The sequence below is a fragment of the Equus quagga genome, chromosome 8 (genome assembly GCF_021613505.1).
Source record: "Equus quagga isolate Etosha38 chromosome 8, UCLA_HA_Equagga_1.0, whole genome shotgun sequence".
Classification (NCBI taxonomy): domain Eukaryota; kingdom Metazoa; phylum Chordata; class Mammalia; order Perissodactyla; family Equidae; genus Equus; species Equus quagga.
In genome coordinates, this window is record NC_060274.1 from 99,967,280 (window position 1) to 99,985,190 (window position 17,911).

Below are 17,911 nucleotides of genomic sequence, written 5' to 3' on the forward strand. Positions count from 1 at the left end.
CCAGGTCATTGGCCAAAAAATGAGTTTGAAGAGAGAGAAGATATGAAATGATCAAGGAAAGAGTGAGTGTGAAGGGATGAGGGAAATATCTAAGGACTGCTGGGGAGCATACCAATCCATTTCAGGTGATTTTCATAAACTGAAGCTGAGACAGGACAGTGTGATTTTGTTTTTGCCTTTAGTCACACTCAGTGGCTCAGGGCAGACAAGTTTAGATGGGAGTTTCAGATTTAACTAGCACTATGGTTTGGGCAGACAAGTAAAAGGAATGGGGGCAAATGTATTGAAGGTATATGTGTGGGAGTGATGATAATGATTAACCATGGAATTTAGTCAAGTAGAGAAGTGAGGACAGAGTGGGGCGGTCAAGGTCAGTGAAATGTGGCGGAATTAATGGAGTATAGGCGCAAAGAGTTGGAAGGATTTCTGGAGTTTTGTGATGAGAGAAGTGAGCTGAGATATGAGAAGTAATGTTCAAAAGTGTGTTTGAAACTGAGATTATAGAGTGATCTCAATTATTGTTAAAGATGGACTGTATCATGTGAACAAGGTTAGTGAGAGGCTGGAGGATGGATCACTCAAGGAGATCCATCCCTATCTCGAGGAAGGTAAATCTCAGTGCACAAGAGTTCAAGCCACTAGGTCTATCTCTGAAGGAGAGGGATTATTTGTAACAAAGTTGGTAGGTTTATACCCAAAAGCTCTCTATCTAATAGGAAGACAGAGTGTAGCAGTCAGTCTAAGATCTTCAGTGAGAATCTGGGTCTGGGCGCCCCTAGAACTGGGTCCCAACGTAGCTGCAAGAGGCTAGGAAATAGAATCTGGTGTCACCCCATGCAAGCGGCCCCCGCCGTTTCTGGTCTCTGGCCCGCTTCCTCTCTCTGATCTGCTTCCCGTATCTGGCTGACTTCTACTCTGGGACTGGAGTGAGCAGGGGCTGCAAGCCCAGTGGTGGGCCTCAGGGCCAGGTGGGGCGGTTAGGAGCCCCAGGGACATCCTGGTCCAATAGAAGGACTGCCTCCTGCACCATCATGAAAAAGCTTTTCATCTTCTGGAGAAGGAAGCATGAGTCTCCTGGCTCCTTCTCACACCTGCCTGTAAGCCGGGCCAGTACCAGGCTGCCCACTGAGCTGGGCTATGACCTTCGAGATAAGGATTTCAAGAAATTTCCCAAGGCTGCCTCAGTAAGGGATTTGGAGAAGGTGAAGGAGTATCTTCATACCTTCAGCTCATGAAACATGAATGTGGACAAGCGGGACGGGACAGAGAATAGAAATGACCACAGTGATGAAGGGCAGTGTGGAGGGGAAGCTGGGGCCACTGGGTCCTCTTACCAGAAACAGGACTTGTCTAGGCTACCCCACTGGTTGTCACTCCGGGTTTCCCATAGCAGAGAGGTCTGGTAACCATTGGCAGAGGGTCACACTCCCAACTTTCAGCTTCTTAGTTTTAAAAATGCGCACAGGGATATTTGAGGGCATTTTTACCCTCCCTGATCCCCTCCACTCCTCCCACTGCCTTAACCTCCACTGGGCACTCTACCCTTTCCCCAGCCTGCTGTTTTTTATTTTGGTGCATATTGTTCCCAGCTGCCTAAGATATACCATATTACTAATGTACTAACAGGAAAAAAGTAAAAGTGAGCTCCAAGAGCAGTGGTTATTAAGATTTTAAAACTTTGAAATAGCAAAACAATTAACTTTTTAATGTGGGTCTCACGAATTTTGTTTTTCAATTGCATCATATATTCAAAAAGCCCATCAACAACCACTTACTGCAAAAACAACATTAATTTTGTATGTTAAGCAATAAAGAACTTACGTGTTTGGCATTAATGACAGAAGATATGTACTATCTATGCTTACCTTAAAATCCTTGGGAGCATTTTCAAGTCAAGTATGAAAAGCGTCATCTTTCATCATGATTGAGTAACTGGAAACTGTGGTTAGAAAGAGTATTTGTGTCAGCTTGCTGATATTTTATCTCCTCTTTTAAGAATAACAGAGTTATCTAACTTATCTGACTTTTAGCCTACATCACACCGTTGAATTACCTTACAAGGTCATGGATAACCTCAACCTGACTTCATTCAGTGGTCAACTCTCAGTCTTAACTGCCTGGCATCTTAGTCAAGTATCTTTCTTGCCCTAACAGTATTATTTAAAATATTATCTTGTCTTTCAAGACATTTGGTTCACCTGGCATTTCTTCTGTTTCTGTGGATGCTTCTTTTCAGACTCTTTCGCTGATTTCTCCTCTTCTTCCTGAGTGGTAAATATTTGAGGGTTCAGACATTGAATGATTCTCTCTCTCTTTTAATCTTCACTCACCTGGTGAAGAGAGATTGGCTTTAAATATCTATATTCCAATGCCTTCCAACTGTTTATCTCCAGCTAGACCTCTCCTCTGAACTCTAGACCCATATATATGTAAATGCCTTACACTTCCACTTAGATGTCTATTAGGCTGCGGTGTGCTGGCAAATGTTTAATAACAGGCTCTTGGGGGTGGGGGATGGGGGGCAAAGAAAGGAGAAGCCCTGATTTCAAGCTACCAGTGAGATGTCAATGGGCTCCAATAATTCCTGAAAACTTAGCAAATGGCTTGTGAGAGCCACTGGCTCCATCCCGTCACTGCTTAGGCATTTCAAACATCCCCAGACTGTGCTCCTGTTAGTCTTCCCATCTTGCTCTGCTCTTTCTATAAATACCAAATCCTTGCTTTTAATTGTTTAGGCCAGAAACTCTAAAGTCATTCTTGACTCCTCTAATTCTTTCACATCCTTCATCTGACTCAGCAGTAAATCTTATTGGCTCCACCTTCAAAGTATATCTAAAATCCAACCATTTCTTGACACCTTCACAGTGACCACCCTGGTCAAAGCCACCATCATGTCTTAACCAGAATTACTGTAGTGGCCTCTCTAGTCTTCTACCTTTTAGCCTTTTCAGTTTACCCTCAACACAGTAGCCAGAATGATCCTGTAAAATGGGTGTCAAATGATGTTGTTCCTTGCCTTAACAACTTTCACTTGCTTTTCATCTCTTTAGGGGTAAAGGCAAAAGTTCTTCTAATGGCTCACACAGCCCTACACGGCCTTCACCCCCACCCTGTTGTTGTCTCTCTGATCTTACCTCCTGACACTCTCCCTTTCATTCATCTCCAGCTACCTTGGGCTCCTTAGTGTTCTACAGAAATGCCAGAAATGTATTCAGGGCCTTTGGACTTGCTATTCTCTGTGCCTAGAATGCTTTTCCCCCAGATATCCTCATGGCTTGCTCTCTCACTTCCTTTAGGTGTTTATTTAATTGTCACCTTATGTGTGAGAGCTTCCCTGGCTACTCTACCTACAGCTGTACCCCCTCTCCTCGCTGATATTTCCTATCCTTCTTCCCTGCCTGATTTTTCTCTTAGCACTTAATACTGTCTGGCATACTTGGCATTTTAAGTCTTTTGTTTACCTCTTCCTCTAGCATGTGTGATCCATAAGAGCAAGTATTTTTGTCTGTTTTGTTTGCTGCTGTATCCTCATCACCTAGAACCCCGCGTAGCCGTAGTAGGTTAACAGGAGGTTCAGATGGGGCGGGAGGAAAGGGGATTGATTGCAAAGGGGCATGAGGGAACTTTTCAGAGTGATGGAAACGTTCTTTGTCATGATTATAGTGGTTATGTGACTGCACATTAGTTAAAACTCCCCCCAAAATCTCAAACTGTATATTTTAATATTTGTGTGTATGTAGAGAAAGAGAGATTGAGAATGAGAGGGATAAATGTGAAAGGACACGTCCTAAACCTAACATCACTGTTCTGAGGAGGAGATGAGATTTGGGCAGAGGAAGAAGGTGGATGAGAATGGTCATGGGAGACTTCTGCTTTGTGTTGTTTGAGTTTTTTTTTAAACGGTGAATTATAATGTTTTACAGAATGTTCTATAAACACATTTTAGAAGCATTGTGCTGAAGTTCTCTGATACCTCATGTAAATGTATGTACATATTAATAAGGGCCTTATGGAAATAACATTTGAAATATGTTTTCCAGTCAAAAAATGGTACTGAAAGTGGAAATTTCTGGTTAGGAGAGAATGGGGGAAGCACCATGTCAGTTAATGAGCAAGTTGTTTTGGAGACCACAGCAGACCAGGAGGAAGAACGTTCTTTGGGGAATAAAGATCCAAATTTGAGGTTCGCTCTGCATTTGTATGACCTTGACCCTAACTCTCCTCATTTGTCAAATCATAGCTATTTCTAGATGGATGTTTTTTTAAACCAAGATCTGCAAAGCCCTGTTGCAGGCTACTTGTTATTAAACAGAGTAGCTCCCTGTTAGTGTGCTTTGATTATTTGGCTTCTATTTCTGTTTTTATTTCAAGAGTACTGCACCTAGTAAGTTTGAAAATGAATAGGAGATGTTTAATATCTGTTACTGCTATGAAATTAAATTACTTTTATGGTTTTTAACAAAGAGTCTTTCAGATCTATATGTAGCCTGGTAGGTGACAGCTAAATTCCAAACTACTACTTTTAGCCACACTACTCAAACCCAGATTAGATCTAAAGTGCCAAGCCTAGAGTTGAAAATAATTCATGATCTAGGATGAGGTAGCTTCCTGAGTGACTTGTTCACCAACCCTGAAGTCTGAGTTATCAAGAGCCCAACAAAATCAGTTAATGAAAAGGGTATTCTCATGATGAGACCTAATGGAAGACTGCAGCTGTGTTCTGGTCCTGCCCCCTGTCTGGCGGATAACACGTTTCATCTCTGCTTCCATAGTAATGATCCACTCTTGACATCCATCCAAGTCATGCCTTTTGCTGAAGTTCGGTTAGCGATTTCTGGGATCTGACAGTTCTTCTCCTGTCCACAATCTATGCTGACAATTCTTTCACTGGTATACGGGAGAGTGAGAGACTGGGAGAAAACAGAAATTGAATGAAATAAAATGACACCAGCACTAAATTTCTTGTAAGATAAGTACTAGGAGTTAAAAAGTAACAATATAAACTAAAGTCTTATATTGGGAATATACTACATTCATAAAATAAAAGTTATGTAATGGAATAATATTGGTTTTAAAGTGTTTCTCTAAGATATTTGTAAATATACATTTGCATTCAACTGTTTCAAAAAATAGAATGGTTTTTGTTTTTGATGTTAGGTGAAAAAACATTGATATTGGCCTTGAAGCATTTACATTATATGGGTAAACGTCTGGTAAATGGCCATAACAAAGACATGATTTGCTTTACACTCCAATTGTGAGTTCTGGAAGTCAAGAACAGTTAAATCTAAAACTTAAAATGAAGTGAAGACAAATGTTAAATCTATATGTTCTTAAGACATTTTGTCTTTTTAAATCATTTGAAAGGATTCCAAATATTCTGACTAAAAATCTTTATAAGACTGTCTTGAAGGTTTGGGCGATCTTGTAAACTTTGTAATGTTTCATGCCTGCTCAAGATAGTTTAGTCTTGTTTTCGGATTTTGTGTAAAAGACCACAGGACTATATTGCTCAATACTTCCTTAAAAAGCTGAAGCTTTCATAGCTATTTTATTTTACTGAATTTGTAGCTGATTTCCTATGTTCCTTGGGGCATACAGATGGGCTCTGTGATTTTCATAAAAGATTTAATTGTCACAGTGGGGGTTAGGCTTCAATTGGAAGAGTGAAATTATCCAGCAGGCGTGCAGCAGCCACTTTTGGAAGATCTACTGGGAATTACCCAAATGCCATTTACTTTCTCTCAGAAAGAGCACAGTTTTTGTTTTTTTAATTAATGAAAAAAGAGAACTGGAATTGAAAGGAGAGGTGGATCTAAAGCTTGAGTAAAAGCCACGTAAATTCCTTGGGGCTGAATTCTTAAGAGATGTATAATAACGGATGAAGGAGGCGGATCAAAGTGTTTGTTAGGATTTGCTAAGCTACTGTAAGGAGTTATTTTAGGTAGGCTTCAAGCTCTTCAGCCCTGTGTGTTTTGGTTGAGGACTGATGCTTCCCATTACATAGGGAAGTTTATCCTTATGCCAAACTATGGATGTTAACCAAAAGGCTCATCAGTGGTTTTCCTGTATTAGCATATCTGAGAAACCAAGTTAGTCACCAGAAGTTTGCCCCGTGAGGATGGAATCACAGCAAAGTAAGGTAGGTGATTTTGAGAGAGATTTTATCTAGACCATGATGCCTGATGAATCACTTTTGTTCTACAACGAAGTATTCTTTTCCAATGGCTGGGAAGTATAGGTTCCTTAAATCCAGATTTTCTTTTTGATGGAGGATGTTAACCATGGCTAACTTCTGGTTTCATTCTATCATCCAAGCTAACCACTCATCCTCTTTCTGATTATAGTCTTTCTTCAGACAGAGAACAATATAATTGGTTAGGTTTCTGCTTTTGTATGGTAGTTGTATTATAGTCTTGCCTTCCAGAGATTACGTTCAGATAAACTTGATTGGAATTTTAGTATTTCCAAACTGTTCAAAACTATTTTTATTTTTTCTTGATTTACTGCCATAAATGGTAAGTCATATTATTGTGTATGGATTTTATTAGTCTAGCTCTATTGAAAGTTACCTTATTTTCAAGTCCTTGCGGGCCACCATTTTGCTATGCTTTGTGTCAATAACAGGTCTGTTTAAGGACCCATAAAGTACTTCTGAGGACCTAAAATGAAGTGGGAAAATGGCATCTAAAGTCTCTTGTTTGGGACCTGGGCTATCTATACACTGTATTATAAAATTATCTAAAAGCAAGGCTATAATATCGCCTTAATAAATAAATAAAAGTTTATTGAGTGTCAGTTCAGGCTAAAACCTACCAATTGTAAATAGAGCGAATTAGTACCTGTCACACTGCGTGAACGTGTGCTTGGTTTCTGGGAGGCTACATGGAGTAGGGTTCTTTGAGAAGCAGAACATATTTAAATAACTTAAAATTAAGTTGAGATCTACAACTTAGAGAGTCCTTAGGCTTTCACTTTTGCATTCATTTTTTATATGCAAATGGCAACTTTAATAGCCAAAGAAAGAGAGAAACACACAAGTATGGGTGGCATGCCATGGAATAGGGGTTCCAAATGTCGGCAAATTCCTTTCCTTCTATTAACTGTCACATATATCTCAGGTTTGGGAGACTGTTTCTAAATTTTGTTGGATGTCTAACTTTATCATCCTTTCCAAGGCTCAGACACCATTTTGATGTTTGAAAAAACCTATTTTTTTTAACTCATTATAGTTAAATTTTCCTTGAAGTGAAACTAGTTAAATATTTGATTTTCAAGGCATTTGCGCAGCATTTTAAATTTTGTAAAAAGTAGTGACAATTAATGTAAAGTTTGTGTAGGTGTAAATAATTACCTGAAGCAAACATCCCTTTTTCTTTAACGATTGGCACTTGAGCTACATCTGTTGCCAATCTTTTTTTTTCTTTCTTCTTCTCCCCAAAGTACACAGTTGTATATTCTAGTTGTAGATCCTTCTGGCTCTGCTATGTGGGATGCCGCCTCAGCATGGCCTGATGAGTGGTGCGATGTCTGCACCCAGGATCGGAACTGGCGAAACCCCGGGCCGTGGAAGCGGAGCATGGGAACTTAACCAGTCCGTTAAGGGCTAGCCCCTGAAGCAAATGTCTTAACAGTATATAATCTGACATGTTCTTGGGTATAGAAAGTAACTTCTCAAACTAAGACTTGCCTCTAACTTTGTGTTTTGTTATATTGATATAGAACACCTTTGCACCTGGCCTGTGCTAATGGATAGTCAAATGTTGTATCTCTTTTAATTGAGAAACAATTCAAAATGAATGTCTGGGATAGTAAAAACAGATCTCCATTGGCCAAGATGCTAATTTTTCCTTTCCAATTGGAATGTTTTGCAGTTCTTCTCCTACATAACTTTTGTTGGATTTCATCTTTTCAAACATAGTATTAAACATTAGTTTAATGTATCATATCCTGCGTAGTAAATTGCTTACTTCTCTATTCTTGTACCGACAGGCAGCACAGTGTGAAAAGGAGAATTGTGCTTCTGTTCTTCTAGACCGTGGTGCAGACCCAAATCTGGTGGATTCAGATGACAATACTGCTCTCCATTATGCTGTCTGTGGTCAAAGTGTCTCATTAGTCAAAAAGTTGATTTAACACGGAGCTCATCTTGGAGCTCAAAATAAAGTAGTCTTTTATTAAAAACAACACAACGTGTTTTAGAAAGCAATGGAAGAAAGTATTCATTGCAGTAATTTGCATCTGTTGATATACATTATATAAAGCATGAATTTTCCAAAATGAAATGGAGAGGAGAGGAGATTATCAAATCCCAATGAAGTTTTCCTTTTTCAAAAGTCTTTCTCCATTTCATTCAAGGTTATAATCCTGAACTCCAAAGCAATGTCATGTTTAACAATAACTATTCAAAGGTCTATATCAAATGAGAAATATTTGATTTCCCTATAAATGGATATTGATTAAAAATCATAAAGCTAACATCTTTTATCTTTTCTATTTTATTTGTACACTCATGAATAACAGTAAGAACAGGGTTGAATTAGAAAGTCATCTGTTGTACTAAAAGTAATACAACTCTCCTATTGAGACATTATTGATAATTGAGAAGTATTCTTTTTATTAAGCTTCTTAACACTTTAGTTCACTGATATTTTTGTCTACATGACAGCCCAAAATAAGTGCCAGCCTTGGAGTTTAAATAACACCTTATGGGAACCCAACTGTAATAACATTTTGAAATGTGAATTGATAGTTGGCAATATTTATATTAAATGCTAGGGGCTCATCACTTAAATACTCCAGGCTGCTCTTGCCCACAATTTGAATTCAGCCTAAAGTAGAAACTTTAATTTTATTTTTTGACTGGCCCAAATACAATTTACTTTCTTGATCTTTGAAATTGATTTTGTTAAGTATCACAACCTTTAAAAAATTCAAGTACATATGCAGAGGTTTCTTATAACTACACATGTTTTAAATTAAACTTAAATCTAAAAGGCATGTAATGTTGGTACAGTATTTTAAATAATCATTTTGAAATAAATTTTTTCAGGATGTGTATACTCCACTTTTACTTGCCATTACTGAAAATAAGGCAGAAATGGTAGAATTTCTTCTACAGAGAGGGGCAGATGTCAATGCTTTAGCTAAGAATCAAAGGTATAATTAATGCTAAATAAAAGCATATAATTACAGACACCTAACAGATACCTAATTTGATATTGGGAAAAGATTTGGCCATATTATTTTGGACAAATTACCTAGATTCTATGGGTCTATTTTTCTATCCGTAAAATCCAACAGTAGAGCCAGATTGGTAGGTTGTTATAATTATTATTATTATTATTATTTGGTGAGGAAAATTGGCCCTGAGCTAACATCTGTGCCAATCTTCCTCTATTCTGTGCAGGCTGCTGCCACAGCATGGCTTGATGAGCAGTGTGTGGGTCCATGCCTGGGATCCGACTCTGTGAACCCTGGGCGGCTGCAGTGGAGCTTGTGAACTTAACCACTATGCCACTGGGCCAGCTCAGTTATTATTATTATTAATTATTATATAAGATTAGAGTCTTACACAGAAACTCAATCTCTAAATCCCAGATGCTGTAGTTAAATGAGGTAGGGGACCTAGAGCCCCAGACATGACCCTCCATAGAATTCCTGAGATGTCTGGAAAACACTAGGGTCCCAGGGAACAGAAACTGAAAACCCTGAGCCAGCTGCTCACTCAGGACTCTATCTTCGGACTCCATGATGTGATCTGTGATTGGCGCAACTTTTTGAGTAGATGCCCCACTTTTTACATTCTTGCTCTGACTCTTTTCCTGATAGAAATCCTACATTTGAACAGTAAATTTAGAAGATTAATTTTTTAAAAAAGTATAAGACATGTTTAAGATCCATAAATAGTCATTTATTTATATCTCTTGCTCCAGAACAGTCCTATGATTGCTCTCAGTGATGAGAAAAACTGTTTAGTAAAAATACTTTGCAACGTATTGTGTAGGCATGCATTAGAACATTTAAATAAAGTAAAAATATTAACATTTCAGCTTCAAACTAGAGGAAAAAATTATAATCCTGTGTAAACAGAAATTCTGTTTTATTTACAAGTACTTTCATTGATAAAAGCTTTTTGATTTTTTTTGTGTGTGTGTGAGGAAGATTGGCCCTGACCTAACATCTGTTACCAATCCTCTTTTCTTTGCTTGAGGAAGATTGTTGCTGAGCTAACATCTGTGCCCATCTTCTTCTATTTTATGTGGATGCCACCACAGCGTGCCTTGAGGAGCAGTGCCAAATCCTCACCTGGGATCTGAACCTACGAACCCTGGGCCACTGAAGAAGAGCTCACAAACTTAACCTCTATGCCACTGGGCCGGCCCCCTTTTTGATTTTTTAGAAATACTACAGTAAGACATATTCAGAAAACTCGGGTATTATGGGAAAAAAAAGTATTGCCCATAGTCTCATCATCAAAACAAAACATTTCTTACATTTTTGGCATGGTTTTATAGTCTTTTAAAATTTGCTTAGCTTTTTTTTCCCCTCAAAGGTAATTAACAACTTTGCATTTTTCTTTTTAAAAACATAATACAGAGTACTCAGTTTTCACTGTGCTCCTTGCCATACCTTAAACACATCCAGCGTGGTCTGACTTTAGGACTATTCATTCCTTGGAAGACTCTTCCTTTAGCTGTCTCCTGGGATAACTTCCTTGCCTCACATGGGACCTCAGCACAGCCTTCTTGGCTGCCCTGCCATCCTGTCACTTACAGTACTTTATTATCCATTCCTATCCTCCTTGTCTTTTGCATTGCACGTTCCACGAGAGCTTGAACTTTTTGTTCATAATTAAATTCCCATCACTTGTAAGATGCCTGGTGTATAGTAGGTATTCAACTTATCGAATACATAATACTAACTGACAGTTGTTAGGCACTGTTCCAAGCACCTTACATATTTTAACTCATGTAATCTTCGCATAGTCCTGTTGAGGTAAGAAGTGTTCTTATCCTCGTTTTTTGATGAGAATATTGAGGTGCAGCAAGGTTTAATGACTTGCTTAAGGTGACTGAGCTAGGAAGCTGACATAAACCTGTATGCTCTAGATTTGAAGCTACCCAGCCTGACTCCAGAATTTGTGCCATTAACTAATACACCATACTGTTTCTCCCATGAATAGATGAATATATATCACCCTTATAAGCTCTGTTTTTAATGGCCCAGAATAAAGATGTTAGTATTATTTGCAATTTATTTAAACCACTCATTCATTTAAATATATTTGTTGAACGCCCCTCTGGTGCTAGGTGATATGGAAGAGCTAAAGTGGAGGAAAAAACCTGACAATTCCTGACAGCAAGTCAACACACACTTAAACTCCACTAGGATTTAGATCAGTGGTTCTTGACTGGGTACAATTTTGTCCCCTAGGGAATATTTGGCAATGTCTGGACAGATTTTTGGTTGTCAAGACTGAGGCGGAATACTGCTCAATAGCCCACAATACACAGAACAGTCCCCTGCAACAAGTACTTATCTGGCCCCAAATGTCAACAGTGCCCAGGCTGAGAAACGCTGCTCTAGACTTCATATTGTGTACTGGGGAGCAAAGATGAAGCTATCTTACACCCTCTGCCCTCAGAGAGCTCACAGATGTTTAGTTTCCTCCCCACCTCAATCTTTCTCAACTGTGTGAGTTAATGAGGGTCAGACTATGTGTACTCTATCTTGACTGTTAGTGTAGAGGGAGGGAGTTACAAACTACCTGGGGTAGGTTGGGGAAGGTCAGGGGCTATTTCAAATAAAAGAGAACTTTTGACTGGGCTTGAAGGACAAATAGGCTTTCTCGGGGTCTTCCAATCAAAACTTAGCTATCATAATAAATGCTCGTTCATAACAGAGGCACAAGCAAAACACCCAAGAATCAGAGGAGGGACAGATCATTTGTGGAACCTTGACCAGGGTTAACCTTGATGAGGAAGAAGGCATTTGAATCAGGTCCTGAAGGCTGGGTGAAATTGTGATGTGGGACACCTAATACAAAACTAGGTGGGAGAGAGGAAGAACTTCGTATACTTTAAAACTGAACTTGTGTTGACTACCCATTTGGGGAAAATGCATCCTCTGAAAGAGTACGTTGTAGTGCAGGTATAGTGTGACGATATTGGACTTGAGTTTAACTGCCAGCTCATTCTTGTGAGTTCTCCAAAGTATTTCAGATCCTAGAATATTGTCAAATTGTGAATTACTTTTTAGTTTGCCTGGTAATGTCTAAAATAGAGCACACTTACTCATCCTTTAAGAAGTTTAACAACAGAAAGCAATTATTTAATACATATCCAACTTTAGGAGGGTATATATTATCCTAAATACATCTTGGAGGGAGAAAGTGGGACTGGGCAAACCATGTGGACTAACACAGGTCTGTGCTAAAAGAAGAGAGAACACATTTTTCTAATTTTCAAAGGTACTTCTGTGGGCTAGTGCTGGCCCTGTCTCAGCTCCAACACAAACCCCTCTGAATTTGTTCCCTTGGTTATCTCTCTGAAACTGCAGCCTCTGCTGGCACCAGCCAGTCTCTGGGGTGCTGGTGCTGCATCGCTGTTTTCCAGAAACCCATGGACCATGCCTTTGTCTGGGCTACTCATTTCCATGTAAAACAAGTCCTTCCCAATTTTGTTGAGGGTTGACATCTTTTTGTGTTTTTCTAGTCTTCTGTTGTTAAAGAGTCACTTTCTATGCCCACTGATTCCATTCAGAGCCCCGCTGCTCCTTAGCTCTTCAACTTTCCTTAATGATACATTCCTGAATTGCTATTGTGGACACAAACTATAGGAACTTGGGGAAGAATCTTAACGTTTCTGAACTTGTTTCTTCATCTGAAAAACTTGTTGTGAGAGTAAATGAGAATGAAATTATTCGGCACAGTACCTGATAAAGAGATATTGCTTATCAAAATGTTAGTTTACTTTCCTTTTACTTTGCGTTGAAGAAAGAAAACCATAACCCAGGTTTTTTCCTTTGCTGTTTTCCTATTCCTTTGGGCTCATTGTTTCAGTCTGTGCTGACCTTAAGGCAAAAGTCCCCACACACTCTGACTCTCACCAAATTTCACATGACACCAAGAATATCATTGTTTCCTAGTTTGACCAAGTGTTACGGGATTATAGTAGATTGGATTATTGCTCAGCAAATATTCAGTCTTCTTTCCCTGACCTTTTCCCTTTCCTGCTGACTTGGCTTGCTTGTGTGACTTGCATGGGTGGGTGACAGGTTCCCATTTTCTGGCAGACGCCCATCACCCTCTTGCACTCTTACCATCCTCTATGAGAACAGCATCCTTAGGTAGCAGCTACTTCTTCAGTCTGGGTCCCAGGATGAGACACATACAGTACAGATCTGAACTCAAGCCTAGCTGATACCAGGAACCCAGACTCATGAATGGGAAATAATTGTTTATTATTGAAGCTACTGAGACACTGTGATTGTTTATTGTCCCAGCAAAAGCTGACTAATACATAAAGCATGGGGAGAGGGTCACAGTGTGTAGCTCCCGGCATTTCATGCACTCAGTCCCCAGGACGTATACTGTGTCCCACTTCTGGATTCCACATCCCTCCCTCTACAATCATTCCAGAGCAGCTCAGTCCTGCACCCCCTTATTGGTCTCTTATTATGCAGAATTGTTTTCCTCTTGCCAGTGAAACTTGGAAGGGAGTCGTCAGCTCCAGAGTGTGTGTCTCCCTGGCAATGCGCTTGTCCAAGTACGTTCTCTAGAAGTCAGGCCTTTCTCTACAACAATTATTTTACTAGCTGCAAGGAAAAAGTTGTTCATGATGTGTTACATAAGATGGATGTTTTTATCCTGTAGTCTTTTCTGAGATGTAAGTGAATCTTACTCAGGTTTAGGTAATCACTTCCTTGCTTTAAAACTAATACCAGATATTTCTTTCCTAAGGAGTAGAATTAGTTTCTTATTGTTGTAACAAATTGCCACAAACACAGTGGCATAAAACAACACAAATTTATTATCTACGGTTCTGGAGGTCAGAAGTCCAACATGGGTCTCACAGGGCGGAAATGAAGAAGTTGGCAGAATGCGTTTGTTTCTGGAGTCTCCAGGGGAAAATCTGTCTCCTTGCTCTTTCTAGTTTCTATTTGCTGCCCACATTCCTCGACTTTCGAATCCTAGAAATTGAGCTACTCTGACCTCCGGTTCTATCCTCGCATCTCTTTCTCTGACTCTCCTGCCTCTCTTTTTCACAAATAAGGACCCTTGCGTTTGTATTGGGTCCACCAAGATAACCTCCCATCTCAAGACCCGTGATCTCATCAAAGTTTTTTCCCTTTGTAATAATACATATCTCTGGCAGAGGTACTTTTTGGTAATAGCCATTCTAACAGGTGTCAGGTGATATCTCATTATGGGTTTGATTTGCATTTTTCTGATGCTTGGTGATGTCAAGCACCTTTTCATGTACCTGTTGACCATTTGTATGTCTTCTTTGGAAAACTCTCTATTTAGTTCCTTTGCCCATTTTTTAATCAGGTTGTTATCATCTCTGCTCTTGAGTTGTATGAGTTCTTTATATATTTTGGATATTAACCCCTATCAGGTATATGATTTCCAAATATATTGTCCCATTCCATAGGTTACCTTTTCATTTTGTTGGTTGTTTCTTTTGCTGTACAGAAGCTTTTTAATTTGATGTAGTCCCATTTGTTTATTGATTTGCATGAATATCTGAAATATCAAGGCTACTGACCTATTATTTGTCATTTTTATTGCGTATGACAGAATATGTAGCCATGATTTTAATTTGGTTCAACAGATTTTTAGTAGATGATTCCTTGTTGTAATTAACTCCAGCCCCAATAATATATTTATCTTCACTGAACTTTTATGTTATTTGAATATGTCCTTTTTGTATGATCATTAATATTTTTCCTCTAGACATGGTTATTACTTATAAGTGATTACAGAGTTTTAAAATCTAGACCATTTTACTCACAGGGCTGCTTATGGTACATTTTCATTCTATTTATACCTATTTCAATGATGAATAATTGTGAGGCTTTTGTTTAGTCCCTATAGTTAAGAAACATTTCCTCTACATGACCTTTCTTCTATTTATTTATTTTTGCTTCATTTCTGATTCATAAGTAACTATAAGGTAACAGAAATTTTGGATTTTGTCTTAGATAAAGATTTAAGGTGCTTTTAGGATATTTTATTTGGCACTTCCTTCATTTGTTAAAAAAAAATCTGCCTTTTCTTTATCACAAAATCTGTAATTCTATTAAATCTTTTTTCTGTTGTGAGTCTCTTTGTGGAATTCTTTGCCATCTAGTGGACAATGTAAGTACTGCTCAACTTTGTAAAATAGAGTTCTTTGTAGCCTATATAGACATAGAGATTGAAACTGATCAGAGACATTCCGGGGCAATGTGTGTTTTCCATTAGTGTGTGCCAGTTCAAATTATATAGGATAAAAATACTTAATCTTTATTTTGTTTTGTCCTTATAGGCTGATAGTAGAGATGTGCATCCTTATCATAAATAAAACATATTGTTCTTATTACAGACAGTATTCAGGAACTGCGATGAAAAACTAATTTATATAAAGTAAGAAATAATTGTTTAAAATAGCCACTACTATTTGGGGCGAAGAGGTATATTGATTTTTTCATTTTTCATTTTTCAAATTTAGAGTTTGCATAATGCAGGGAAATAGTGTGTGAAGTTGTGCTTCTTTTACTTGAAACTATTATGTCCCTTGGGATTTTATTGGAGTATTCAACCAGAGACCTACAAACAGAGTCTAGGACACTTGATGACTGCCTTGTGCTGGAGAATAAGGTGACTCAATGCACACTTTAGAAGTCTGTTATTCACATTGAGAAGTCAAGTGTTCCATTCAACAAATATTTCTTGAGTTCCCATTATATGTTAGGCATATACTAGACATGGCAGCATAAGATGAAAAACATCTTACAGTCCAGTAAGATTTCTTAGTTAACTAAAGAAGTTGCAAATTGAAAATCTCTTATCCTTCTTTATGAAATTATATTTTAGCTTATACAAGTCTCCGTGCCTTGTGTGATAGGCAGAATTATAAGATGACCCCCAGTGACCCATGCCTTGAGCGTGGATGGAACCTATGAATATGATGAGATATAATTCCTGTGATTATATTGCCTTAAATGACAAAAGGGAGATTATCCTGTTTGGGCCTGATCTAATCACATGAGTTCTTTAAATCTAGATTTAGAGGTCAGACACAGAAGTCAGAGGTGTATGTATGAGAGAGATTTGAAGAGACGGGAATTCTCCTACTGGCTTTGAAGATGAAGGGAGTGTTGTGGCAAGAACATGAGAGTGACCTCTAGGAGCTGAGATCATCCCCTAACCAAGAGCCAGCAAGAAAAAAGAGACTTTAGTCTTGCAGATACAAACCACTGAATTTTTTCAGCACCTATATGAGCTTGCAAGAGATTCCAGATAGTAATGCAGCTTGTGGATATCTTCATTTGAGATCCAGAATAGAGAGGATATAGAAATAAACTGTTGTAAGGTTCTTACACTACATGTGAAGGGGTATAATATTATTGGACGATAGATTGTGATAAGGGGTGTGTGTGTGTGTGTGTATGTGTGTGTTAAATCCAAGAGCAACTACAAAATAAAAATAAATAGATGTAACCAATGTCAATGGTGGAGATGAAATGGAACCATTAAAAATACATATTCAAGGGGCTGGCCCCGTGGTCGAGTGGTTAAGTTCGCGCGCTCCGCTGCAGGCGGCCCAGTGTTTCGTTGGTTCGAATCCTGGGCACGGACATGGCACTGCTCATCAAACCACACTGAGGCAGCGTCCCACATGCCACAACTAGAAGGATCCACAATGAAGAATATACAACTATGTACTGGGGGGCTTTGGGGAGAAAAAGGAAAAAATAAATCTTTAAAAAAAATACATATTCAATTATACCAAAAGAAGGTAAGAAAAGAGAAAAAAGGCCAAAAAATGGGGATAAATAGAAAACAAGTAACACATGGTAGATTTAACTTCAAACATATTAATAGCTCTTTAAATGTAAATAATCTAAACATCCCAATTAAAAGGCAGGGACTGTTAATATCAGATAAAAAAGCAAGATCCTGTTCTATACTATCTATAAAACACCAACTTTAAAACAAGGACAAAGAGGGATTAAAAATAAAACAAGAAAATGATACATCATATAAATGCTAATCAATAGAAAATTAGACTAGCTATATTAATATCACATGAAGTAGATTCAGAACAAGAAATATCACCAAGGATAAAGAAGGACATTACATAATTACATACAGTTCATGAATTGAAGAAGACATCCAATCCCAAACATGTATGCATATTGTAGTAAAGCTTCAAAATACTTTAAGTAAAACTGAAACAGCTAACAGGAGAGAGAGAGACAAATCTACAATTACAGTTTCAAACTTCAACACTCTTCCTTTAATAATTTATAGAACAAGTTGACAAAAATATCAGCAAGGATACACAAATACCATCACCTAATTTGATATAATTGACATTTATAGAACACTCCATATGCAATAGCAGAATACACTTTTTTAATCAAGTGTACATAGAGCATTCACCAAGATAGATCATATTCTGGGCCAAAATGCAAATCTTAACAGATTTACAAAGATTAAAATATTACGAGTATGTTTAATGACAACAATGAAACTTGAAATCAATAAAAATATATCTGGAAAATCCCTCAATATTTGGAAATGAAACAACACAATCACATGGTAGATTAGAAAATATATTGAATTAAAAGGAAATGAAGTGAGAGCCTATCAAAATTTGTGGAATACTTCTCAAGCAGGTTTAGCAGTTCAGCTAAAATA

At 38.2% G+C, this 17,911-nt stretch overlaps 1 protein-coding gene across 1 annotated transcript; it reads left to right on the forward strand.

The window, feature by feature from the left end:
• The first annotated feature begins 1,031 nt into the window (after positions 1-1,031).
• On the forward strand, positions 1,032-9,169 carry ANKRD7 (ankyrin repeat domain 7). The gene is given in 6 exon segments (XM_046668938.1): positions 1,032-1,069; positions 1,112-1,218; positions 6,776-6,821; positions 7,723-7,835; positions 7,991-8,166; positions 9,053-9,169. Coding segments are annotated over 6 exon segments (597 nt in total).
• Positions 9,170-17,911: the final 8,742 nt, after the last annotated feature.